This window comes from Aphelocoma coerulescens (assembly GCF_041296385.1).
Source record: "Aphelocoma coerulescens isolate FSJ_1873_10779 chromosome Z unlocalized genomic scaffold, UR_Acoe_1.0 ChrZ, whole genome shotgun sequence".
Lineage (NCBI taxonomy): Eukaryota > Metazoa > Chordata > Aves > Passeriformes > Corvidae > Aphelocoma > Aphelocoma coerulescens.
Genome location: NW_027184085.1, coordinates 61011940 through 61038282, shown reverse-complemented (window position 1 = coordinate 61038282; position 26343 = coordinate 61011940). Strand labels below are relative to the sequence as shown.

Here is a 26343-nt window from a genome sequence, read left to right as displayed (position 1 = left end):
AAAATTATTGAAAATCATTTGATCTATGAATATTTCTAGAGGGTCTAACCAGATTTAATGTTCCAGCCTCACAAGCTTACCTTTGCTTCTGAGAATTAAACTTTCTCCAAATGAAAACTTGAGCAGACATATTAACAGTTGTTACTGTTGGCTTTCTGCAACTTTTTCCAACCCAGCTGTTAACAGTGTAGGACACTCTTTTATTTTCTTATTTCTTATTTATTATTTATTTCTTATTTATTTTCTTATTTCTTTTATCTTCTTATTTAAACTATTTTCCCATGAAATGTCAGAATTTTGTGCAGAATGCATATAGGTTTTCTTAGAAAAAGCTATTTTAAAAGTAAAAAAAAGTCAGGAAAAAAATGCTAATAGAAAATTTTCAGCTCCTTCTATTGCTTGAGTCCTTTTGAATGTCCCCAGTCTCAACTGGTCAAGAAGTGAATACCAGAAAAACTTTTTCAGCTGTGTTAACACCAGCCTGGTGTCAGATTGCCTTTCTCTAAATCCACACAACTTTCCTGGCAGTCTGTGCTGCAAATTTACAGAGGGTTGCCATGAAATTACATTGAAACTGCTTAAAATGTAGATTCCTCTCGTTTGGTTAAGCACTAGTTCAGCTCTCTTTGGAGCAATGTTCCCAGTATGGGGTCAGCAAATCAACAAATATGCTGCAAATTGGATAGAATTCAGAGAGAAACTGTGAGGCTGACTAGAACTGAAAAACTAGTACTAACTTGTAACAGAAAGTGTTTAGTTTATTAAGAGAAGGTTAAAGGGCTACCCAGCTGCAACCTCAAGGTGGATCCAATACAGCAGGAAAAATACCATAGAGGTGATTTTGAAACAGCAAGCAAAACTATTGGAAGACCCAAAGAAGGGAAACTGACATCATACAAAACCTAGACTACAAGCAAGAATAGAGTCTTGATTATGAACATGTTAGGAAGAAATGCAGTAACTTCTTCATGATTTCAAAACAAGACTTGATCTTTGAAAGAAAAAAGTCATGGTCTATTTAAACATAACTATTGTATTTAAAACAGAAGATAATTCTAGAAAATACTGGTTTATGTGGTGGAACTGATGAGATGAGTACACTGGTCCCATCTGCCCTTAAAATATCTGATTCTCTGAATGCATTTTCTCTAACATAACAGCGTACAGTCATAATGCAGTTATTTCAGTCTGATATTTTTTCTTCTGTCTTCTGTTATGTTTTGTTTGCCTTGCTGGCTTTGCGTTTTTTGTTTCTTTTTTGTTGCATTTTTTAATTTATTTGTTTTGTGTGTGTGTGGTTTGGTTGGTTGGTTGGCTGTTTTGTTTTGTGTTGTTTTCGTTTGGTTTGGTTTGTTTCTTTCTCTCTTTTGCTCCAGGAATTGGCCAAGGGGTTCCAGTGGTGGCCCTTATTGTGGAAGGAGGTCCCAATGTCATCTCCATTGTTCTGGAGTACTTGCGAGACACTCCTCCCGTTCCTGTTGTGATATGCGATGGCAGTGGCCGAGCATCTGACATCCTTGCCTTTGGTCACAAATATTCGGAAGAAGGAGGGTAAGTCATGTCATAGTGTATGTTCCTTCCCTATCCACAGGTTCAATTCAGTGATAAAGTAGAGCACAGGAAATTACTAACAATATTGTACAAAAGCAACACCTACCTCACATGGCTGTTTCCGTCATTGATATGGGTGAAATACTGAAGGTATTCAGAACAAAACAAAACAAGCCTTGAAGAACCACTACAGAAAGTCTACAGAATAAAACAGGTGCAGGAACTGTACCATACAGTTACTTGCTGTGACATGTGGCACATAGACAAGTACAAGTATGGTATCTTGCACTTATGGGCCAAAGGATTCAGTCCAAGGGCAAGGGGAGTTACTTTAACCACCTTACAGATACTATGTTAGTATAAGATAGAGTACTACTACCTTCAAGTTTCATTTAGCCCTACATGTTCACATAAGCTAGTTTATATTTGCCCTGCCAATATATTGAGCCTGATCCTGCACACCTGTCTGTGTGCTTACACACTGCTCTGTATTTTGCTCTGTCCCTTTCTTTGCAGACTAAAGGTGAGGCAAAAATACTGTTTAGTTTTTCTTACAGAAGACTCAGCTGTGCTTTTGTTGAATCAAGCTGTAAGCATGCTCTGTAGGTTCCAAAGTGAATATTACTGAATGACCAAATCCTTAATATACTTTGTTCTTCTCCTCTGCCCCTCCCTGCCCTCAAAGATTAAAAAAAAATTAAATAAATAAACAAGCATAGAATAACAGAATGGCTGAGGTTGGGCAGGGCCTCTGGCTGTCCTCGGGTCCAACCCTCCCTGCTCAGGCAGGGCCACATAGATAGAGCCTGTTGCCCAGGGCCATGTCCAGATGGCTTTTGAATGTCTCCAAGGTTTGAGACTCCACAGCCTCTCTAGGTGAACTGTGCTAGTGCTCAATTATCCACACAGTTAAAAAAAAAAATAGGTATTTCCTGGTGTTCAGAAGGTGTTCCTGGTGTTCCTCACATGTTTGAGTTTGTGCACATTGCCTCTGATATTTTAACCTGACACTACTGAAAACAGTCTATGTCTTCCTTTCACCCTCCCCATTTGTGTCAAAGGCCTGAGAGAGGTCTACATGAGGAATATCCACTCCTTGCCCCTTATCTACCAATCCTGTCATCTCATCAAAGAAGGTCAGGTTGTCAAGCATGGTTACCCCGATGATCTTCATCTCCTTCGTGTGACTGGAATAAATGGAGCATCACAGCCCCACAGGGGCTCAAAGAGAAGCTGACAAGCCTGTAGTTCCCTGGATCCTCTTTCTTGCTCTTCTGTAAGACAGGAGTGACCATTGCTTTTCTCCAGTCCACAAACAATTCTTCCAGTTGTCCTGATTGTTCAAAGATTATGACTTTGCAATGGCATCAGTCAGCTCCTGCAGCATTTGTGAGTACACACTGTCAGGATCCATGAACTTGTGACCTTACCATCTTCCACTTCCTTCCTCCAGACTTTCCTCCAAGTGTCTGGGGCCTGAGACTGAAGAAGACACTTAGTACTTAAGCTTTTTCCGTTTCCTATGTCACCAGGTCCCCTGCCCCATTAACTGAACTTGGAGGGCGATTCCGGAATATTAACCAGCTTTCTTGTGCCGTTCTTCCCTCTGGTCGTATCGTGAGACCCTTTGAAGCAGATTCGCAAAGAGGCTAAAGTCTGTTCATCTCAAGGCCAGGATCTTGGGACTTGTTTTTTGCCCTCTCCCTCCTCTCAAAATCTGGAACTCCAGCAGCTCATGGTCACTCAGCCAAGGTTGCCTTTGACCTTCACATCCCAACAGAGCTGCTCTTTGCTGCTATGAGGTCCAGCACAGCATCTCTCCTCATTGGCTGCTGTATTATTTGAATCTGGAAGTTCTTCTCAGTGCACTTCAGGAACCTCCAGGATTGCTTATGCCCTACTGTGTTGTCCCTCCAGTAGGTATCACAGTGGTTAAAATTCTCTATAAGGATGAAGGCCTGGGCACATAAGTCTGACTCATCCACTCAAGTTTTTTTTACCACAATATTGCTCTAATCTGGGAAAAACTAAGGATAGCACTCATCTTATTGGGCTATCTCCAACAACACTCTTGTTTTCACCAAGTATGTAATTCTGTGCTTGATGGTAGAGCTCCTCCAAGACCACAGACCTACAGGAAAAAAGGCTATCTCTCCTAGCATCAAGAATTGAGCCCTGCAGCCTATGACTTGAAGAGCTGCATCCACTACTGAAAACTCCATGTGCATCAAAGTCTCTGCTCTGACAAGGGCAGCTACTCCAGCCCTGGAGAAAATGACTTTCTAGCGTGTCACCACCATACCTAAGACTATTTTTGGTGGAACAAATTAAGGTGAGGACCCCTTCTTTGCATCCTCTTGCAGAATCTGCTGCACAAGCTTGGCTGTACTCTTGGTCTAGTTCTGGGATAGGCCTTTTCCAGGCACCAGTTAACAAGGTCTTGGCCCTGCCTCATAAGGGATCAGTTGCAAATAAGGCTAGATCAAGGGCAGCCTAGATCGAGCACCCTAGATCAAGGGTAGCAGTATGTCCATTAGAAAATGCTGGAACTTTCTTGGTCCACAGCCTTGTGGCTGCCCTAACCTGATCCTTACCTGACAACCACAAGCACCCTCGGAGTGTTTCCAGGTGTTCGGCAATGATAGTGGACTTTGTACTCTCAGAAGTTCCCAGAGCAGAACTCAGTCTGATGCCCAGAGTAGAAAATAACAAATGAAGAGTAGATTTAATAATTTTGGAAAAAAACATAAAAGCAGAAGCAAAAATCCCACAGATTCTCATAACTAAGAGCTGTTTCATGCTTACATGCTTTGTTATAGCTGCAAGTAGCTGCAGTAATCTTACGGTTGGGATTCCCTGGGGACTCATTTTTGTGTGTGCGGGGGTATATCTATTCACACATACAATAAGCAAATAATAAAATATAAATCTGTAAATACTGAGCTCTAGACCAAGCACTATTATGTGTTTTAGAAATAAGTGTGATCATGAACTCACTCACTCTAAAACTCCTACTGGGAAAAAGATCGTTTTCCACAAATACTTAAATCCATTTTATATTCAGGTTCATGCTTAGTCCAGCACTGCTTCTGTGATAGGTACGGATGTGTCAGGTTTCATTGAATCTTTGAGAAGTTGTTTCTCTGTTTTCAGTGACCTCACTGATAATGCACTTCATGTAACCTTACTCAAATATGCTTTATTCATTTATTTGCTATGTATATCTACCTTGTCTGTGTTCTGCTGTCATCACAAAAAAAATACAGCAAGAGAATGAATTAATTTATTTCAATATATAAAGGGGACTTATATGAAAGAATTTTTACAAGGACCTGTAGTGACAGGACAAGGGGCAATGATTTTAAACTGAAAGAGGATAGCTTTAGACTGGGTATAAGGAAGATATTCTTTAAAGTGAGTGTCTTGAGGCACTGGCACAGGCTGCCCGGAGAAGTTCAGGGTGCTCCATCCCTGGAATTGTTCCTGGCCATGTTGGATGGAGCTGTGAGTAACCTGGTGCAGTTAAATGTGTCCCTGCTCATGGCAGGGATGTTAGAATTAGATGATGTTTAAGGATCTCTTCCAACCCAGACCATTCTATGGTTCTGTGATTTTATGATGCTGTGATTCTATTTCTTCATCACGAACTCCTGCCTGTAGAAAAGGCAAGTTATAGTATCAATAGAGGCAGAACAAGCAATTCCTTACCTGAGACTCTCATATCTGGCTTTGTGAAAGGTATTATTCTGTCTCACTAAGGGTCTTCTTATTGTGGGGGTCTCGTTCCAGGTTGTGTCCTGCAACATTATCAACCAACAAAATTTTTCATTTTTTCTGTTCATCTTGCTCTAAACAGAATGCACAAATTATGAAATTTGTTAAACTAGCTAGTGGAAATCTCTGTGTGTTCATCCTACTTCAGAAAATATCAGTCTGGCATGCAGTGATATTTTTAATAATACCAGAAGTAAAACACCTATATAATTTATATTCATAAAAATATTTTATCCAAATACATTAGACTTCAGGTACAAATTGGATCCTTTTATCCCCTCTTTAACCTATGTTTGAATAGTGCTTAGCACCATGAGGAGAATACCAAATAATTGCCACGTTAACTGAATTCAGATAGTAGCTTTTTCTTTTGGATAGAATCTAAGTAGGTTATACAAAGCTGCGTCTATTAAACTCTAAATCAAGGTAATACATCTAAATTGCATGCAAACTTTAATTCTGTATTCCACTGTGCAATCAGACTATCAAGTCAAAAACCTATTTTAACTCTGGCTGCTGACCAGAAGTAAGGTGTTCTCTGAGACACAGCGTATCTTCCAACTGCTATGGACTGGGTACCTGATTTAAATAATTCAACACTTACATCATTAATGGCAGAAAAAAATTCACTTGCATGTTTATATTATTATGCTGGTTTTACACAGCCTCAAATTCTTACTCATGGCAGCCCAACAAGGATTAATTTTCTACACATAAGAATTTGTGCATATGTCTACTAAGCACTGCTCTGAGCTCTGTGTGTTTTTAAGTCAATTTGGAAGTTTGTTTCTATGGGGAAAATAACTATGTCTGGAGATGTAGGAGAACAAATACACCTCTCTGCTTGAGTTTTGATCACTGTTGTGCCGATCCATCAATTTAAAGAAACCCTTTAGAGTGTTGAACAATCGCCTATCTGCCCAGTAGGTCCTTTTGTACTGGGTTTCAAAGAATTGTGATGCGCCAGCCTTCCCTCCTTGTTGTTTATTCTTCCTAAAACATTCCACATAGCAGAAAAATGAATGATTTCTTATATTAAGGAAGGTGCGGTACCCCTTTACAATGCCAATGCCTCTGCATCTTTGAAAAGACAGGAGACAAGCTTCAATCTGCCTTTTTAAGGCCTAATTGTAGGCTTTCCTCATGACGAGGCAGATATTCCACTCCCCTAGGACAGTCTTTGGGTAGACATTTTCACTGTGAGCGCAACCTCAGTGGAGGAGGCTGCCAGCACGTCCCAGAGCTGTGCCCGCGCTGCCTCACAGGAGGCGCCGCCAGCAGCTCTGGGAGGTACCACGAGCATTTCAGAAGGAATGGTGAAGCACCCCTCAAAGGAAAAACTTCAGGGGCAAATCAGTTTTGAGGTCTCATTTTCTCATCTCTCTCATTGAAGTTTTGAAGGGAGGTAAGGCACACGTGCAGCTGTCCACTGAGCTGAGGTTTCAGCATTATGAATATCAGATATTCAGAACTAACACTGGGGGTGAGTTTAGGTTTATTTTGACTTTAATATCAGGGACTACATTTTGCCTTGGTCTGGAAAAGTCTGGAACAAAGTTTTAGGAATGCAATAGGTGGCTACATTTCAGTACAAGTAAATAAAATTCTCAGAAGTCATTTAGTAGAGCTGAGTAAATTCCTGGTACCTTTTACATTTTAATGTAAATGTGGACAAGCTATGTCCACAGTACAGCTTAAATAAGAACGCATCTTAAATGCAACATTCCCCATGTGGTAAATTGGAAGAATCATTTGGCTGCTTTCCACTATTGGCCTTGATTTAAAGGTCAGGTTTTCCAGGATCTGGAGCACTTATTTTTTCTTTTACTTGAAAATATAATGAACAGTATCAAGGGGTGCGAGCATAAGATCAATCATAAATATGTGAATTTAGTACTTACTAAGCCCTAAGTGAATATCTTCGTTGGTAGTATCTCTTCTCCACATACAGTGGGAGTATTTTGGACTGTATATTCGAGAATGGATGCCTTTTCATTTCATTGACTTACATAAAAGCAAAAGCTGAAAGTAAACCAACTGCAAAGTGCATCTGTATAGGAATATTTTGAAGCTTTTAATGCTCAGAGGCTTTTATTTCATTATTAAATACTGAATTAAAATAAGAAAAAAGAAACTCTAGGTTAAAATTATGTCACTTCTTAGAAAAATATTTCCTTACAGAATGAGAAATTACTTGCACTATTTGAATGTAGCCTCCAAGTTGAATTTGTAGCTCATTAACTACTCTATCAGTTCTACTCCTGCAAGCATGAGACCCTTAAGAGTTCAATTTAATGCCATAAAAATGTACTTCTTGCCTAATGTTCACAAGGAAATATCAAACATTCTCTGTGCTGTAAATGAGCATCCTCATATGAGAATCATTAAGGACTGCCTTTGGATTGATCTTTCTCTGGATTCACTGTGGCATAGTTTTTAGGCTTCAAATATGAAGACTATTATTTAAATCTCTTTTTACTAATAGGCAAAATACAGGAATTTTTCACTTTGAGCAAAAGGGATCATAATGTATGAGTGATGTGGTTCTTCAGCATCCCCCATGGTGTCCCTCCATCATAGGGGATCATGGATCCAAATCACTCTTGAATTAATTTGTAAAATTATTTTCACATTGCATAAATTCATATCATTACTTTTCTCTTGTAAGAAAGTACTTTGCAAATCAAAATCTGGACAGAAGAAAATAAATTTGTTCACTGTGGGAGGGTTGATATAGTCCTCTCTCTTTTGGTGGAGGAACAACCTTTCAATAAACTGTAGTCAGGGAAAAGTGATGTAGAACAACTACCAGTGAAGGTCTGCAGTGAAGCTGATTCCTCATAAAAGCACACAGAAATCACCTGTTTGAATACAATGAAGGAATAATTACATTTATTTTCTGTCTCCTCTCATAAAAATGATATGCAAAATGTGTGGATTGCAAAATGTGTAAGAAATTCAGCCAGTCCCACAAAGTTACACAACTGTATCTTTTTTGTAATTCCAGTGGAAGAAAATATGAGCAGAGACTCTGGTCATGTTTCTTACATATGGTGAGACTGTTTAGAGTACAAATCATAATTAAAACAAAAAATCCTCTAAGCTTCCTATAAAGAAGGGCAGGGAATAGTTTTCGTATCCCACTGATATTTTATGGATATTTTTACTTTATCCTGGGGAAAAAAAATACTTCACAAATGAAAAGTTAGAAACAGATTATGTGCAATTCATTGAGTGAAGTATATTATTTAAAGACATTTCAAACCATTTTGAGAACAATACATTTTAAAAAATCTATTATGAAGTTGCATTTTGAAATTGAGCTAGAGCATAATCTTTGTAACTCTCTATTACATTGTATGATTCCAGTACTAAAAATCTTTGGAGAAAAAAGAAAGCTAGACAAGTTAGGTGGTGGACTATAGGCCAGATCTTTCTCCAATGATCACTACAAAATCATATGCCATGAGTTTGAAAGATTAAGTGAAATGTCTCTTATCTCCTCAAATATTAAGTATAGCTTAAAAAACCCCATAATTTCTGAGAAGGGAGTAGGCCAAAATGTTGTCATCTGTCTTCTGCATCGGCCAAAGCAATGAAAAAATTTTGCTTCACTTTTTAATCATCCAGTATATCTTGAACAGAAACAGACTGTTGCCTTTTATTCTTTGTGAGTTCAGGTTTTTGAAGTGCCCTTTCCTGATTGATCCTAAACAATGAATCAGAGGACTACAGAATAGTTTTGATTGGAAGGCATCTTTAGAGGTCATCTAATCCAATGTCCCTGCCCTGGGCAGGTTCATCTTCATATAGATCAGATTGTTCAGGGCCCTCTCTGACCTGGTTGCAAACGTTGCCGGGGATGGGGCACCTACCCGCTCTCTGGGACACCTCTTTCACTGTTTTATGATCCTCATTGTAAACATATTTTTCTTTATATCTAATCTAAGTCAACACTCTTTTTAGTCTTAAAAACATGGTTCATTGTTCTATTACAATAGGCCCTGCTAAAAAGTTTGTCCCCATCTTTCTTACAGGCACCCTACAAGTGCTCAAAGGCTTCAGTAAGGTTTCCTCAGAGCCTTCTTTTCTCCAGGCTGAACATCCCCAGCTCTCTCAGCCTTTCCTCATAGGAGAGGTGCTCCAGTCCTCTGATTAACAATGTGGCCTCCTCTGGACCTGCTCAAGCAGGTCCATGTCCTTCCAGTGCTGAGGACCCCAGAGCTGGGAGCTGGATACAACACTGCAGCTGGGGTCTCATCAGAGCAGAGCAGAGGGGTAGAATCCTCTTCCTTGCCCTGCTGCCCATCCTGCTTTGGATGCAGCTCAGGTCATGATTGTTTTTCTGGGCTGTGAGTGCACACTGTCAGCTCTTGTCCAGCTGTTCACACACCAGCCCCCTAAGTCCTTCTCCAAAAGGCTGCTTCTAATCTGTTCACCCCTCAGCCTGTTGGGGGTTGCCTCAATCCAGGTGCAGGCCTGCACTTGGCTTTGTTGAATTGTTGAGTACCTCAGCCTTCTCTTTGTACATTATTGCCACTTGGCAAGCCTTGCTTACCAGGGGGGTAAATGCTTTCTTCAACCTTCCTTTTCTCACTCACATACCTGTAGAAGCCCTTTCTGTGATTCTTTGTATCCCTTGCCAAGTTCAGCTCCTTCTTTGTCTTGGCTTTCCTCAGCCCAGCCTGCACAACTGGGCTGTGTCCCTAAACTCTGGCTACGTTACCTGTACCTTTTTCACTGATGGTGCATTTTCTGGGTTTTTTTTATTTAACCAGCAGGTCTCCATTCATCTATGATGGTCTCTTGCCTTTTTTGCCCTGTTTCTTTCACCTGGGGATGGCTCATTCTTGTGCTTTATGGAAAGTGTCCTTAAAGATCTGCCAGCTCTGTTCCGCTTCTTGAAGGCAATTTCCCAGGGCAGTTTTGCTGCCCGGAGAGCAGTTTCCCAGGGGGTCCTATTGACTAGCTTCTTGAGCCTGTGCAAGGTTTTTTTTCTTAAAGTTCAAGATCCTGACTTTTCTGTAATGCCATACAGTTCAGTTCTGATAATCTGATGTATAAAAACTAAGGTTGGCATCTTCTGAAAACAAACAGGCAAACAAAACAAACCCACACACTCTTAGGAAACAATTATGAGTAAATTTTTGTTCTGGAAATAAATGTAAATGTGTATTTTTCTACTTTAGATGACAGATTTTTGACATTAGATACCTGAATTCCATCAGCAATCCAGAACCTCTGGGAAAGAAAAAAAAAAGCTGAATACACCTGGACTGGTAGGATAATGGGCATGTCTTACGTATTTAGGGAATGAAAGAACAGTTTCAAACTACATGAGGAAGGAAAAAAAAGAACAGGCTAAACTGTTGTTTTGTAGTACATTTTGTTTAGGCAGGAGCAATATTTTTTCCATGGAAAAGTGGAATTCAGGGAATCATGCCATCAAAATGCCCCAAGCAGGATTTTATTGACACGTTGCAAAATAGTTTTAGAACTGAAGCCTAGTAGAAAGATGATAAAAATATGGTCTTCTTCTGACACTATTCAGTCTATGCTGACTTTGATGGAAGTAATAATTGTAGTGTTTCAGTCTGGTGAAGTGGGCCCATCTCTTTTTCCCTGAATCTAAAACTAGAAATCTGTGATTTTAAAAAGCATGTATTTAAGGTGTGTGTTTAAGAAATGTGGTTGTGTTTGCAAAGGTGAAAAATTATCACCCCACCTGCAAGTCTCAGTTGTTTTGCTCACAGTACTCTTGAAATTAGTGGTTTTACACAAATTTGATTTAGTGTCTGATTCATAGATTTAGCCTTTAATGGCATGGAACAGTTTGTGTTTGTCCCAGCTGGGTTACACAATTGGGAACTTTGATATGATACCTTCTAACGCTTATAGATTCCTAAGGAATTAAAGTTATAGAGTCTTGTTATGACTGATTTCAGTGCACACAAAGCTATGGTTACTTTATTAGAAAGACTGCTATTATTGTTTCTGTTTCTGATTACAATCACTTCAAGGTTTTGATCTCACAAAGGTATTGAACAGGCTTGATGTAGATTTGCAGACCAAGGAGATGTTCAAGAAAAACATTAAGTGAGGCTAGAAAGCTGCATAAATCAAATTATGACTACAGGAAGTTTCTGAGCAGCAGTACTTGAACAGATGTTTTACCCTGTAGTTAGGGAAGCACTTCTTGATTTTTTGGGGTTTAAGTTCTGTATTTTTCACATAAAGTTTGCTTTACATGCTGCTTAAACTTATGGTAATATACTGTTTCTGAGAGCTTTAATTCGAGAAAGAAAAGTGATGGTTGCTCAGGACACAATTCTGCTTTCACTCAATGCAACTTTCTCTTGCTTTCTGTGTGTTAGCCTGAAAGAGAGACAATTTCTAAAATGAAATTTCAGATTTGGATTCTAACATTTTTTAAGGAAAATTAGATTATTATAAGAAAGCAGGGTGGTTTACATTTCAGAAACTTTGGAATTTTTTTCCAAATTTTTTTAATTTGAGAATCTTCCAAGTTCATGTATTTTTTCATATAATTTTCATACTCTTTCATGTACTTCACTTTCATATATAATTTACAAAGGGAATTAGGTATTTATATGAATCTTTTTAGCTTCTCCAGTTGATGATTTTAGGAAACTTAATCATTGGGAATAGCCTCTTTTTTCTTTCTTCATTTGATGGAAAATTGCATAGTTCTGAACCACTTACAAATACAGGGATGGCACTATTTTGTTTAAATTTGATTAAAGCAAATTTACAACACATTTTTCTCAAGAAGCTAAAATCAGAATTTATATCATATATGACCTACAAATCTGCAAACTCAAAGTATATTAGTGTTTGTCAGGTTATGAGTATTTCCAAGCTGATTCTCTTTAGCATGGAGTCCTACATCTCTAGCTGTACTCTGACATCTTGTTTCATGTCTCCATGTGCTTGTGACATCCTTGCTCCTGTACAGGAGGTCAGGTTGTCTTTCCCACACAGCAAGTCCTCTGCTGCCAGCTCCAGTTACCCACCAAGAGGGCTGGAAGTTTTAGCTCATCATGTGTTGCCTTTTTGTGAGGCAGGCGGGTTATGCTGCAGGAAAGGAGTGCCTGCCTAATGCATGAGCAGTAGATGCCTTCTTGCTGCCTCTCCAGTATCCCAGGAAATAGCACATCTAGGGCCAGACTGCTCCTAGATGAAAACAGGAAGTGCAGAGGTAGACTCACCACTCAAAGGGAGTCTGTGGTAAAGTAGAAGACAGCAGGAGAAGCCAGGCACAGAAAGAATATATGTCAATGTGTTTGGGTTAAAATGAGTTTACATAGGGTTTTAGATGGCATGGTCTAAAACCCTATGTAAACTCATTTTAATCCAAACACATTGACATATGCCTTCCAGGCTTCTCTGTGAAGCCAAAGTAGTATTCAACAGGAATATTCACAGCCAAAATCAAATTCCGTATGCCAGGTCTTCTGTATTCTCTCGTATGCTTCTTTCCCATTCCCATTTGTTGTCTCTTCTAACAACATGGTTGCTCTGGTTATGAAGGCTAGATAATGAAATTGGATTTGAAATTCAGTTGTGTAATGAATATTCTGCATGCCTCTTCACTGCAGAGAAGTACAGGCAACTTCAGCCAACAGTATGAAAAAATCAGGGATTTGGTCATGGTTCTCTCAAAGCAGCTTCCATAAGCTAGCAGTGGCTTTTAGATACCTGCTGTTTCTGATATTTCTCTGCAGTTGCTGCAGGAATAAGTATTTTTTTATCTTCTGGCCTAAAATATGATACATGAAGATTCTCTGATTTTCACTCCACTGGATGACTTATCCCATAAAATACTCCAACTTAGCTAATTTGAAACAGTCAGTTACAATTTTTAAGTGAGAAAACTGCTGTAGTGTAGAAGCATCAAAGGATACATATTCTATATTTGAGCCCACTATTTTGTAATGTTGACATTGAGACCAGAAATCTTTCACCCAGAAAAGTCCTGCGGAATAGGCTATTTTTTATGAAGAGATAGGGTTCAAGTACTAATATTTCATGTACTGTTTATTTCTGCTGTTGGGCCACTTTTTGCAAGTACTGACCTTAGCACTGAGGAGGAATATAAAATGGGTTCTCTTGAACTCCTAGAAGATCAACATGACCAAAATCAAAATGTTTTCTTTGAGTGCAGTGAGGAACAGAGAAATGTGTTTATTTTCTTACGAGATCCTGTGTAACATCAGTAGGGCGAGTTGATGCTGTTAACATTTTCAAGTTAAAATTGAAACCACTGAAAACATAAATCTTCCCAGTTTCATAAAATTCACTATGAGTTGAATTTTCTAACTCACTGATAGAAAGCAGTGTTCAGTTCACTTAGAAGTGTTGGTCTCCCTCAAATTTAGACTGTCAGTGTGGTTCTTGTTCTTGTTGGGAAATCCCGCAGAGCTGATAGTTTGAATGACCTTCTGTCATGCAATATGTGGGAACTGATATAAAAACTTTGTAGATGAGGGACCTCAGTACAACCAACATGTTTTCCTAGAACAGTGTTTTCCAATTTTTCTCTGATGGTTTCAGCAATTCCTGGTCTTGAAACCCGCCCTAAATAAACTTCAGCGATCTGTTGACTTATTTTTTCTACCTTTTTCCCTGAACACATTTGAAATTAAGTTAAAATGTTCCCTCGTGTCTGTTTTTTTACTTAATCTTTTCTTTTTGCATTTCAGACTTATCAACGAGTCTTTGAGGGACCAGTTGCTAGTTACCATCCAGAAGACTTTCACATACACCCGAACCCAGGCACAGCACCTCTTCATTATCCTCATGGAGTGCATGAAGAAGAGGGAGCTGGTATGTTGAGTTCTGTGCATGGTTTTGATCAAGTCTTTTATGTGCCTGTTGGAAGGTATCACAAATCTGATCTCTGTGATCCAGAATCTGAAATGATATCATGCTGGCTTTTGTTTGCTTTACTCAATACTTTTGCATTTAAAGTGATTAATGCAACAGATCTCTTCCCTTCTGTAAATTCCTCTACCTTTCCTTTGACCGCATAGAATCCAGCTAGTAGGGTATGGATATTACTACTTTTCAGTCATTCTCAGGTGTATCATGATTAAAATTCTACCTCATTCAGCTACAGAAGGCAGAAGAAGGCATAATTATGTATCTGTCCCTGTCTATTATAAAGATGCTTTAGAGTTCCACAACTATCACTAGAGCTATTGCCTTACTATGGAGATATGTGACATGAAAGGAAAGCAGCTTGTCTCTGAGGCTCGTGTTCTGCAGTGGCAAGGCTATTCCTTGAACACGTGCTTTTGTACTCTCTTGAAGAACACAAGTTCTTTCAATAATTTCTGGCAGATAAATGAGGCTGCTTTTGAAGAGCTATTTTTGAAGAAAAAGCACATTGAAAAAATTTGGGATTCATTTCTGTGGACTTTTATTTGTCACAAATTGACTGGACAGACATGCTTCAATTTTATAACTTCATATTTCTTCTAAGATTTGGATTTGATTCACATCACTGCTTCTGGGAACTCCAGGCTGATGAAAGTTCCCTAAAATGAATTTGCTATAACATTTCTGATCAGTGATTAGCAGAGAGAATTTTCTTTTTAATTATTTTGTGGCTATTTCTGTAGCATTAGTGGTAAAGGTAGTAATAATAATAATAGTAGTAGTAGTAGTAGTAGTAGTAGTAGTAGTAATAATAATAACACCTCCTTGTAGACCATTGTTCTGCATATAGACATAAAAAACATATTTCTAGATAGAAAATAAAAGAGTGAGGAAGGGAGGGAGGAAGGGAGACAGGAAGGAGTAGAGGGGCACAAAGGCAGGAATGTAGAAGGAATGAAGATTAGAAAGCAGAGGCAGACATTGAATTATCTAGACTAGAAAAATGCATTTCTTGATTATTCCAGACATCTAAATCCAGAACAGATTGTCAGGCTTTGAACAAACCCTGCTACTGAAAAATAACTGTGAAGATTTTGTCTGCAGTATTCACATTAAGATTTTTATTCCAAGCATGTTTGTGTGTTTGTTACAAGTTTCTTTGCAGATATGCAACATCCGTCACCACTGACATTCTCTACCTACTAATCTTATGAAGAGCTATTAGCCAGGAGATGGTGTGCCCAAAATTAAGTATTCTGAAGTTGCTTTACCATATATAAAGAGAATACATTAGAACTGTGGTTTCTGTCTAGTACCTGAGTTGTACTCAGCTAATTCTAACATTGGCATGCTAGAAAGATGTTATGTCTGAGGTGTGGTTGCTAGTCTAACAGTGTCCTGCAAAACTCACAACCTTGTCTATGTATGTAAAAGAGAGGTGGTGCTCATGGTGCTGAAGGCAGCATAACCAGAGGAAGCGGGTGACCTTGGGGCTGTGAAGTACTCCCAGGAGTGAGTGGTGACTTCCCTGTTTCTACAAAGCCGTATGTTTCATATTGCCACATCTGTCCCAGCTCTTGCCCTTCCTCAAGCTTGACCCTCTGCTTGGTTGTACATAAGGCAAAACACTGCTTGATGAACTGACCATCATTTGTCTGATCAACCCCTCAAAAATTAGAAGGAAGATGCAACAGATTGTCTCAGAGAGCTCAGCAGCAGCTAAATTCATCATAGCTATTTTCCCTATGTTCGTGGTCACTGTGCCTGCCTATCTGATTTTGTGGCTGCTGAATTGATAGAGAACAAAGTAGACAATGCAGGAAAGGCTTGTCTTATTACTGTGTGCCACTAAATAATTGAGTGCAAACAGGGTGCAGGCAGGAATATGTTTGTAAAGTACATCAATACAGCTGAATCACAGATGAGGAGAAAGAAAATAAAATGCAAGTAACAAATGGAAGGAACAAAATGCTTTCTTGGAAATAGTTGTTCCTTCTCTACCTGCTTAAAATGTGTGAAAAGACTCTCTTATATAAATCTGACGCAAGTGTTGTAGCCAGGGAAAAAGCATAATCATAGCAAAAATTACCCCTTTTCTCAGAACATGAGATTTTTCAAGTTCTGATGTTTTGGATTTCACTTCTAAATAATGGTCTCCAAATTGTGTGCCCAGGAAGCATCATTATTATGTGTAATGTTCCATTTACTTGATTAAGTTTAAATTTTTTGTTGAATAAAATCTGAAATACACAAGCTGAATGATAAGGTGAGGCCCTAGAAGAGTAGTGATCTAGGTTTGTTAGATTTGTAAGACAGAGCAATTTTCGCTTCTCAATTCAGTGAATAATTTTTATGAAATTGTATACTTATCTGAATTGACATTAAAAACACCAGAGTTTTGTTCAGAAGTATATTTGGACCAAGGCGCTTAATGAGGGCTATGTATAAGAATCTAGTTAAAATGAAGTAGGTTATACATGTCTGTGTACTTATAACTGTAGATTACAAGGGTAGGATAGTATTGTATAGATTATTTATGGAGATTCTCTATTGTCACATTTACATAGAATTCTTTTAAAAATTTTATGCAAAGACATCCTAAAATAGGAGCATAAGGGCTCACCAAAGCTAAGTAGTCAGGAAGCAGGCTAGGAAACTTCACTTCAGGACCTCCCTGAAAAACACATTGTGTTGGATAATAGCTCAGAAGTCTGTTTTCATCTTTCAAAGGAGTATTTACTTCTGTCTCAGTAAACAAATTAGTCTTAGTATTTTCCCTTAAAGATGGTAATTCTGGTGTCTGAGTTTTCTGACAAATACAGGCTGCTCTATTCTGTTGGGAGCACTTCATTTAGCAGCTTAGACTGGCACGTTGCTGGAGTGCTTTTTTCACAAATCATGATGTGAGTTTCTCAGAAGCCAGAATGTGCTTTCCAGCAAGCTGTGTGGGGTCTGTCTGTGGAGCTTCATTGCGCGGCCACTGGGAAAGGCCACTATGGCAAGCCAGAAAGGTCTGTATCCCTGAAATTAATCACACTTGTGGCAATGGGAGGCATTTGTCATAAAACTAATTATTCCAAAATAGTGTTTTGAGAGTGAATAACCTAATCTTTTATCCACTTAATAGAAGATGGAAATTGCTGTGAATCAGAATAGGTCCAGTCTAAGCACCTTAGTAATAAAAATGGCACATCAACTCCAGCAGTAAAGTGTGTACCACCTGCTGGTGAAGTTTGTTTGGCAATTTTCTGCTAAATTCGTTTCCTTGAATATTTGAAGTTTCAGCGACTACATTAAGCAATCTGATAATGTCATTGCCTACTACTGCATTACAAGAAAGAATTGGAGAACAAAGAGAGCTTGGTTGCTGGGCACATTCATTCATTCCTGGAACACATTTCCACATAGAGATAAGAGATACAATTTGATTAGTTTCCTGCTAAAAGAAAAACAGTAAAATCCCACCTCCAGCTCATGGCAGCAAATAATAGATATTTTCTTCTTGCCTCTACTGTTCACTGTTATTCATGTACCACAGTGTATGGTTGCTGTGGCAATCATGATGGCTGCTCAGGAACGGTGTAAACTTTACTTCAGCTTTGTACAGGTGATGTGTATGGAAGTAGGTAGTTCCAGATGACTTAATGTGTAACTTGCAGCTCTGGTGCTGTCAGATTGAAACAAAGCAGATGTCATGCTGTAGTAAATGAGTGCATTGAGCTGAGATCAAGACAGCCTGCATCATGCAGGTGCTTGCTATTTATTGTGCTTTTATTTCAAACAGAGATGGATCCCAATTTTCTTAAAACTCAGAGTGCATGAGAAGGCTGCCTTGCAAGGCTAGTATTAAAATCCCAATATTTCCATACAAATGTAGGGCTTTGACTCTTCTTAATGGTTACTTACACAAAGTACTGGGAAGCTTTAAGTCATTGTTATGCCCTGGTCCACTTGGGAAAGGTTGTTTGATTTACTCTGAGCAGTGCATGGGGAAAAAAATCAAAATTCTTGGGAGGTTCAATATCAAACTTCTACTTGCAAACTTTAGAACATTAAGGTAGAATAAGGTACTCGGCGAATTGGAAAATGTAGCAGTTTTGGCTTGAAATGCAACAGTATAAAAGCATTAAAATTAACACTTAAGAAAATTTAGGAGGGAAAGAAAGTGAAAGAGAGGATAAGATTAGAAAGGTGTATATTCACCACCTGTGGGACCAAAGACAAGACTTGATTGTTGCAATTTCTGTTGGTTGAAGCAATGTTCACAGTCTTGATCTGTTGGGGCTGGGGGGAGCCCAAGAACAGAAAGTCCAGTGGGTTAATACTACACTCAGGCTGGGTGGGAATGCCCAGGTACCTCTGCTGGAACAGGGAGTTTTACATAGATGGTATACAGCTGTGGATCATGGGGCACAGCGTTGCAGCTGCCTCTTAATTTGGTGTAGTTGAGCCAGTCATCAGAAGGGATGAATGTGGAAGCTGAGCTACTTGTGGCATGATAAAAAGCACTACCCCACTTCACAGGGTGTGCCTCCTTTCAGCCTCTTCCCTCATCCTGTTCAACACCAAGCTGTAGTGTCCAGAGATGGGTGTGCACCCCCTCTGCACCTGGGCGGTTACTTGGAGAATCGTCAGCAAAGCATCATCCTCTGCTTTTGCAAATGGTCAATTGTTTGAGTCATGAACATCTAACATTCCAGTATCTCACAGTGATTTAGCAGTTTCTTTTCTATATGGACTATAAATAAGGCTTACTTATCTTTGACAGCTTCACTTCTGTGTGACTGAAAGGGCTACTGTAGGAAACCTCTGCATGTTTCCAGAAGAGTATATACAGGGAAAAAGTTAACTTGATTATATACTGGCTGCAAAAATCATTGTGCTTTTCAGCTGGATGTGCAAGCTCAGTGAATTTATATGCTAATTAAATACTGGCTGCAACTGTTTATTAGCATATACTTTGATCTGAATTAAATAATAGCTAAATCAGATGGACTTTTAAGAGTTTACTAGCATATTGTCACTTGATTTCTTTGGCCCTTCACAGAGGTTAGAAGTTCATTTAGGTCTGTTTTTTTCAAGAATTTTTCTTCAAAAGCAGTAAAATAACTTCAACTAATGCTTTTTAATGCTGATGTAATTTTTTTCTCTTAGAAAGGAGGCTGAAGAGGGCTTGGTGACTTCTCAAACACTGAAAGTCAACTGTAGTTCTTGCAGGAGCACAGTTGCTGTGAACAGCATATAATTTGGCAGCAGGCATTTGGAGCAGGAAAGGATCATGTAACTGCCGGCCTGCTGGTTGCTAGAACAGCTCTTGTTTCTCCCATGGAAACATTCTGTGAGATTTCCAGCATAAAGTGTACTAAAGATAATTCGTCCTCTGTGTCCAAACTGATGTGCATATCCACTTCAGGATTGAGTGTGGAACTCTAGTAAAGATTAAACCTCCTTTCCAGCCCTTACAAATCAATAGGATTAGTCTGGTACTTAGGTTCTACCTCTGTAAGGGTTAAGATAATAAGGAATAGTTTTTAATCCTGCAAACCACACCTAATTGCTTTTTTGCTAAAGAACTAAGACTTTATTTTGTGTTTTCAGCAGCCAAGAAACAACATGAAGTTAGTCATTGACTCCACAGAAAACAAAAACTAATCCTAGGAGTATTTTTTTTAATTTTTTAATTTCAGTAATTCAGAGAACAACTTTCACAAGAAAAAGAGCTATATACAAAAAAAAAAAAAAAAAAAACTGCCCAAAAAAAAAAGAAAAAAAACCCCACCAAACCAAAATGTTGTACTGCTAGGTTTAGTTTAGCAAGCTGTAGCTTTCCCAGAGAGCTCAGCAGAGCTGCTTAGGGCAGTTCGACCATTTTCGCCCTCCTGTAGTCCATTTCGGACAGCTCCGCACTCTTGCTCTGGTTGGCTATCCTTACAGCACAGTGATGGCAAAGGAGGCGAGAAGGGTCTCTCCATAAGGGTTTCAGAGGATCTTTAATCTTACATCTTGTGCGAGCGATGCCCAGAGGCAGAGAGAACCCATGATCCCGGAGCAGGGGGTTTTTGTCAGATCACAGGGGCAGTACATGGGCGGAGTTGGGGTACAGGACCCAATAGGGAGAGCCCAAGGGAGTGGCCAGGACTAGGGCGAGGGAAAGCTGGGGGGAAATGTGGGATCGAAGTGCCGTGGGTAAACAGATCAGCGCACTCCAAAAAATCCAAAGGCAGCTGTTGTAGCTGTTGAATCAACTGAACCCTGGAAAAGCTTTTGATCGCACCATTTGCTTTTCAACTACCATCAGACGAGGTAGAGCATCTGCTAATAGAAAGTACAAAAATGTCAGACCTACCACTGAAGCAGGAGTGTGTGCAATTTAGTTGCTTACTGGGTCCATCCCGAGCTTCTGCTGGGCCATCTTTACATCTGGAACACGTCTGCAAAGACCAATATTCCTTTTGTTGCTTACACTCAGTAAGCAGACATTTTCTGTTTTATTTTGTGCATGCAGTGAAGTCATCTGGTATGCAACTTACTACCAATGGTATGCAACTTACTAATGCAACTTACTACCAATCTTTTCACTTTCTATCTTCCTACATATTTTGTGGTTAAAATTGCAGCTACAGAAATAAAATTTAGAATATTGCTATTCCCTCTAAGAACATAAGCTTGTGAAAATATCCATTACCCCATTTAGACTATTAAGAGGTAATACTGGGAAATGCACACTGAATTGTTATACAGCTCTGTAAGGAAACTGAAGGCAAAGCAGTACTTGGTGACACAGCATATTCCACATTAGATAATATAAACCAACTTCTGCAGTCAGGGAATTGGAAGGGTTCAATGCAGTTTGTATACTCTCTCCGTGATACTGTTCAGAAACCTGCCAGACTCTATTGTGTCTGGGAAGTCATAATTTCTTTTGTCTTTCTTAGAAAATAAAATTATCCTTTCTGTGGCTTTACATGGGGCACAGAGACCCTTTCATTACAGCTATGATATCTCAGTCACAGACAAGGAGCTCACTGTATGAGATGCAGGGTTCCTGTAGATGAAGCAGGAACTGCAAATTTACTGTCAAACAGGAATATCTCACACTAAGTGATCTGCCTTTTCCAAGTATTGCCTATTTAGTCTCACCAGCAGACCAGCTAAGAAACTAATGGTTTGTGGCTATTTCTGTGCTTGGTCTCTGTGTGTTGCAATGACACTGTCAGTATTAATACTGATTGGGCACATGTCTGCATCATCTATAGTAAAGCACCCATGTCCTGTCAGACTATTTGAAAACTGTTGCAAAGGAAAACTAGAAATTGAAGTTTAACATGGAACAACAGTCCCCAGCATTAATACTGTTGCCACTGAATCAATTCACTTCCTTCTAAGGTCAGCATTTTCGGTTCAGATTAGAAGACATATGTGTGCATGTAAGTCTTGCAAGCAGTATTTTTTAGGGCCATGACTTGCACAACACGATTTTTCAGGATAAACAGCAATGGGAATGACCAAACTGAATTCTTGTTTTCTTAGAGTAACAGAATATCCATCTCAGTGATGAACTTTCTCCATAACTTGTGACTTTTATGTTTCAGAAGAATATCTATTAGGTCAGTGTCTTGCCAATACCTCCAAGAATTCTCTCTATAGTTGAAGAGTTGCAGGAAGTGAACTACATTACACTTGCTCCACATTTCTTTTCTGAATCAGGGTAATGGAAGACCTTGGATTACACCAATGTGTGAATGAAATTGTCTATCTCAACAGTTAAAACCATTTCTCTCTTTTTGACTGATCTTAACAAGTTTCTACACTGCAAGTCTACATGAAATCCCATTTCTGTGTAACTTCACAGTCTGTGATGTGCACAGCCCAGTGATTTAAAGGGCAACGTCTGACTTGTATTACCCTGTGTATACGCTTTGTGACCTACAATTTGTATTTACTCATATATTGACAACGTTAAAATCAGGGACTGGTAATTCAGGCAGTGAAAAGTCTTAATGTACCAGTATGAAACCTTTTGTGTAGGGGACAAGAAATGGGTTAACTACCAAAACATTTTTGGTCTTTAATTCCACTGGAAAATATGCACATTCTATTCCAAAATGTTGGTAGTACTGTAAGACTTAAACAGGATGTGCACATCATAAAATATAAAATTTTTTTAATGGGACAGAGCTGTGAGATTTCATAACCTGTCATTGAGGGTGCCTCTGATGTCCAGTCTGGAAAAAAAGGTACCAAATACAGAGGAAGCCAAACATTTACACTAACTTCTGTCAATTGATGGCTCCTCAATTGCAGAATTGCTGCCTTTCTTATAAGCACTGATTGTTTTGCTTGTTTTCTGCTTTTTACTAGACATGGAGTCTGTGAAAGATCAAATTAAAACATGAAATCTTGCAGTGCTGGCACCATGAAGAAGGAGCTGTAAAATTTTAAAATCTTGCAACCAAGATTCAGACTTCTCCCCTCATATCTGCTCCTTCATATTTCCTCATTTGGAATTCTCTTTTGTACCCCTCAAAATAGCAAACTACTTAATTTAGGTTTTCTCTCAACACAATTCTCTCTTATCTTTCTATTCCTGAATTTCCTCTTATTTGGCCATCCCCCTTCTTCTGCGGTATGACCCACTGACTCACCTGCTCACTTTGATCTTTGTTATGCCCCCACATCAAGCAGTGTTTCCCCTGTGTTACATAGTATTATTCCTTCCAAGAAAAAGGAAATGCTTTCCCTGCTTATCTGAACCATTTTGACACTTTTCATAACTGACCGCCTTTAATGTTTTATTTTGTCAAACTCTCATCAGAATTTTCATTTTCAGGGTAATTTTCCTCTGAGACATTTAAGTAGGCCTAGCTAAATTATGAATGTCAACATGTAGTCTGGAAGAAATTGCCTATTTTGTTGAACCAGCCTGTATTCTAAAACAGGAGACTTTCATGTTGCACTCACAATTGCATCTGCCTTTTTTTAGGAAAGGAGAGGTTTTATTCTGACTTCTGTAACTGAGATGCATAAGAAAAGTTTGTATGTCAGAGGTGAACTTTAATGACACTAAAAAATTTTCTGGAGGTAGCTAAAAAAAAATCACTTTGAATATATTTTAAAGCACCATATAGTTTCTTCTGATGTCATAATGAAATGATGATGAGAAAAAATTACATCTCTAAAAGAATGAATAATTTGCAGCATTCTTAGAATGCTAAGTTTGTAAACCAAGCACACTTGATGCTTTCTTTGCTCTCATGACTGCTGTCCTGTTTTTTTCTTTATTCTTCAGCTATCCATTGTCTAGTCAGCAGGCACAGTCAATTTGAGGTTTAAAGGATTATTTTTCTTCTTCATCTTGTCTGCTTCATGACAGAGGGTAAAACATCTTTCTGTGCAGATGTGCACATCACTCTCCCTGTGGTTTTGGTGGTTTTTCCCTCTCCAAAGAAATACATGCTAAAAATCTGAGCATATTTCAGATCGCTCTTTATATTCTGAAGAGGTTGAGGTTAACCATACTGTAAAAAAATAAATATTCACATGTTGTAAAATAAATGCCAAGTACAGCCTTGTGCTGCATAGCTATTCAAATTTAATCCTGGCCCCTTACAATGACCCCAAACAGAATAAGCTCTTCTATCTCTGTGGAGTTTTCAGAATAAATGCTAGGAGGGAAATACTCACTTTTTGGCTAGTAAAGGCACAAAAAGGGGAACTGCAGTTGATTATTACTTTCTATTGCTCTTGCTTCTCATTCTAGGGGTAAAATCAACTTTGCCTGTGCAGAATACAATCTTGTACATACTGTCAATGCACGGGAGCTCATACTGATGAAAGTTCATAATCTATATATCCAGCTAGGCCTGAATACGGCAAACAGCGACACAGTTATGATGGCTTAGGATGCATTCTGTAATGCAAAACAAACCTTTGTGTCTTATGACTTGCTAATCTGGGCGCTAACACTGCTTCTGTCTGTCTTCTGCACAAGTCCTGTCCTCTTCACACATGATAGGTCTACCTCACCCATTTATTGAGGGTAAAAGAACAAGTTTGAGGAACTCAGAAAATTCTGATTTAGGACCCATTTCAACCTACTACAACCAAAACCTTGTCCTCTAAAGCGTCTCAGTGCTCCTGCCATTTCAGGGATTGTCTCACCTGTGACCACATTTTCCTTCTGTTTCACAACATCTTCCCTCCTCAGCATTTTTTTGACGTATCCCTGTCTTAGCTGTTCCTTTTATTGGTAGGTGCCACTATGGACTGTGTATGGACAGCTATAAATTATATGTCTAAGATAACCCTGCATGTACATTCACAGAGAACTGGGGAAATCTCACATGGCAGTGTACTATCTCTGTCTCTCAGTGTGAATGATTTCTGAAGGTCTATTTGGTATTCACTGCTCTCAGGTAAAATAGTCTTACCTGACTTTGCCTCTAGGAGCTCAGTGTGATATCAGCATGAAGGCAGAAAAACAAAAGAATTAATGAAATACGTAAGGCTAAACTGACCCTGCAGAGCCAGAAACTGTGTACAAGAAAAGGAAAGAAAAAGTAGTATGTCAAACAAGGATGGAACAGGTTATAAACAGAGAGCAATGCAGTTTTAAAATAGGTGGTTTTGATGGAGTCCAAGGTCAGATAATACTTTCCTTCTGCTTCCTCTCCTGCCTCCTCCCACCTTGCTTTCTATCCTGCTGCTCTTCTTTACTCCATGTTCTTGGTATTTACTTGTTTTCTACCTGCTCTGCCTGAAAATTAGGTTTCTGCTCTGCTGGACTGTAATTATTGCTGGCAGCTATCACAGTGTGCTGTAATCCTGCTTGCAAAGAAGGTCCGTTTTGGCTCAGTGATTTCCTAACACATTTTCCTAGGCAGAATGAGGATGCACCTAGTTTATTTTCCTGGAAGTTAATCCTGTTCACATTAAAATAGTTCAGTGAAATCTGCAATGAGGTAGAGGGCAGACCTTCCCAGGTTTTTGTTGCTGGGTTTGTTTGCTTGTTTGTGGTTTGTTGGTTTGTTGTTTGGCAGGGGAGGCTTAGTGGGGGGCAGGGGAGCATGTCTCTTCCTCCTTTTAAGGGTAAATCTCATGCATTTTACTCAGGAAGGTTTTGTGGAGGGAAATGAGAGGTAGGTTGTGATAACAAAAGTTTGACTGTTGGGTTCCAAGCACCTCCACCTGAAAGGAGTCCAGCTGCCCCCAGCTTTGAAAGTATCTGCTGCTGTACTTTGCAAGTAGATCACTATGGGCACACCAAAAGAAATCAAGACATTTAGCAAGAATCCAGAGGCTGCCCATCAACCTCTTTGCAGCTTGTTGGGCAACCTCTACTGATGATTCATTTGCCTGTTTCAGGTATGTCTGTCTGAAGATCTGTCTCTTCAGTGCAGTGCAATACAATTTTGTGTTTGTACGGAATGCTAACACCAGCTTCTATTATATTTGTAAATAAGAAAAGAAAAATATTTGTTTAAAAATGCTTTCTGTTGGAAGTCACAGTTGCTCACTGAGCTGACCAAGAAAATTACCTGAAAAAGTCATTTCAAGCCTGTAAATATTGTAAACACTGAGGAGAGAAAGGAGGAAATCAGCAAAAGACCATCCCCAAAATACCTAATGGGGTGGCAGCGGAACAGAAAAAAGTGTTATTTTAAAATAATTTAGTTTAACTCCAGCAATTGAAAATACCAGCTACAGAGGTAATAATGTGGCCCAAATCCCTACAGGAAAAAAAGAGAGTACTTGATTTTGTGGTTTTCTTCTTTGGATGTAAATTGGGTTTTGGCTCAAAAGAAACAGCTGAGTAGGCTAAATGGTAGTTTTACTCTCTAACACAATGCTCGTATGTAAAACAGGAAACATTTTCAGAGCTACAATGTGAAACAGAGCAGGATAGAGAAGATTTCTTCTTAAACCAATCGTCCCTTTTTCACAGCAATACAGAAAAATATCTAGTGGTAGTTTGACTAAAACTGCAACTCTTACCCCTTGTTTTCCTTTTGGCATGTAAGCAAGTCCTTAGCATATATTACTTTTTAACACAAGCATCTTGGGGTTTATTATTTTCTGATGAAATGTCCTGGATTCCATATGCACACCTTACTAGGT

At 39.0% G+C, this 26343-nt stretch overlaps 1 protein-coding gene and 1 long non-coding RNA gene across 2 annotated transcripts in view; one reads left to right on the top strand and one right to left on the bottom strand.

The window, feature by feature from the left end:
• Positions 1-26343, top strand: part of TRPM3 (transient receptor potential cation channel subfamily M member 3) — a 390076-nt gene that overhangs the window by 285435 nt on the left and 78298 nt on the right. The window contains exons 7-8 of the mRNA XM_069001527.1: positions 1377-1551; positions 14049-14172. Coding sequence (XP_068857628.1) covers positions 1377-1551; positions 14049-14172 — 299 coding nt within the window. The remainder of the gene's footprint in view (positions 1-1376; positions 1552-14048; positions 14173-26343) is intronic.
• Positions 16714-18529, bottom strand: LOC138103790 (uncharacterized). Its single transcript, XR_011147856.1, has 3 exons — positions 18433-18529; positions 17692-17893; positions 16714-16900 (listed from the first exon to the last, which is right to left on the bottom strand). It is a non-coding gene; the product is annotated as an uncharacterized lncRNA (long non-coding RNA).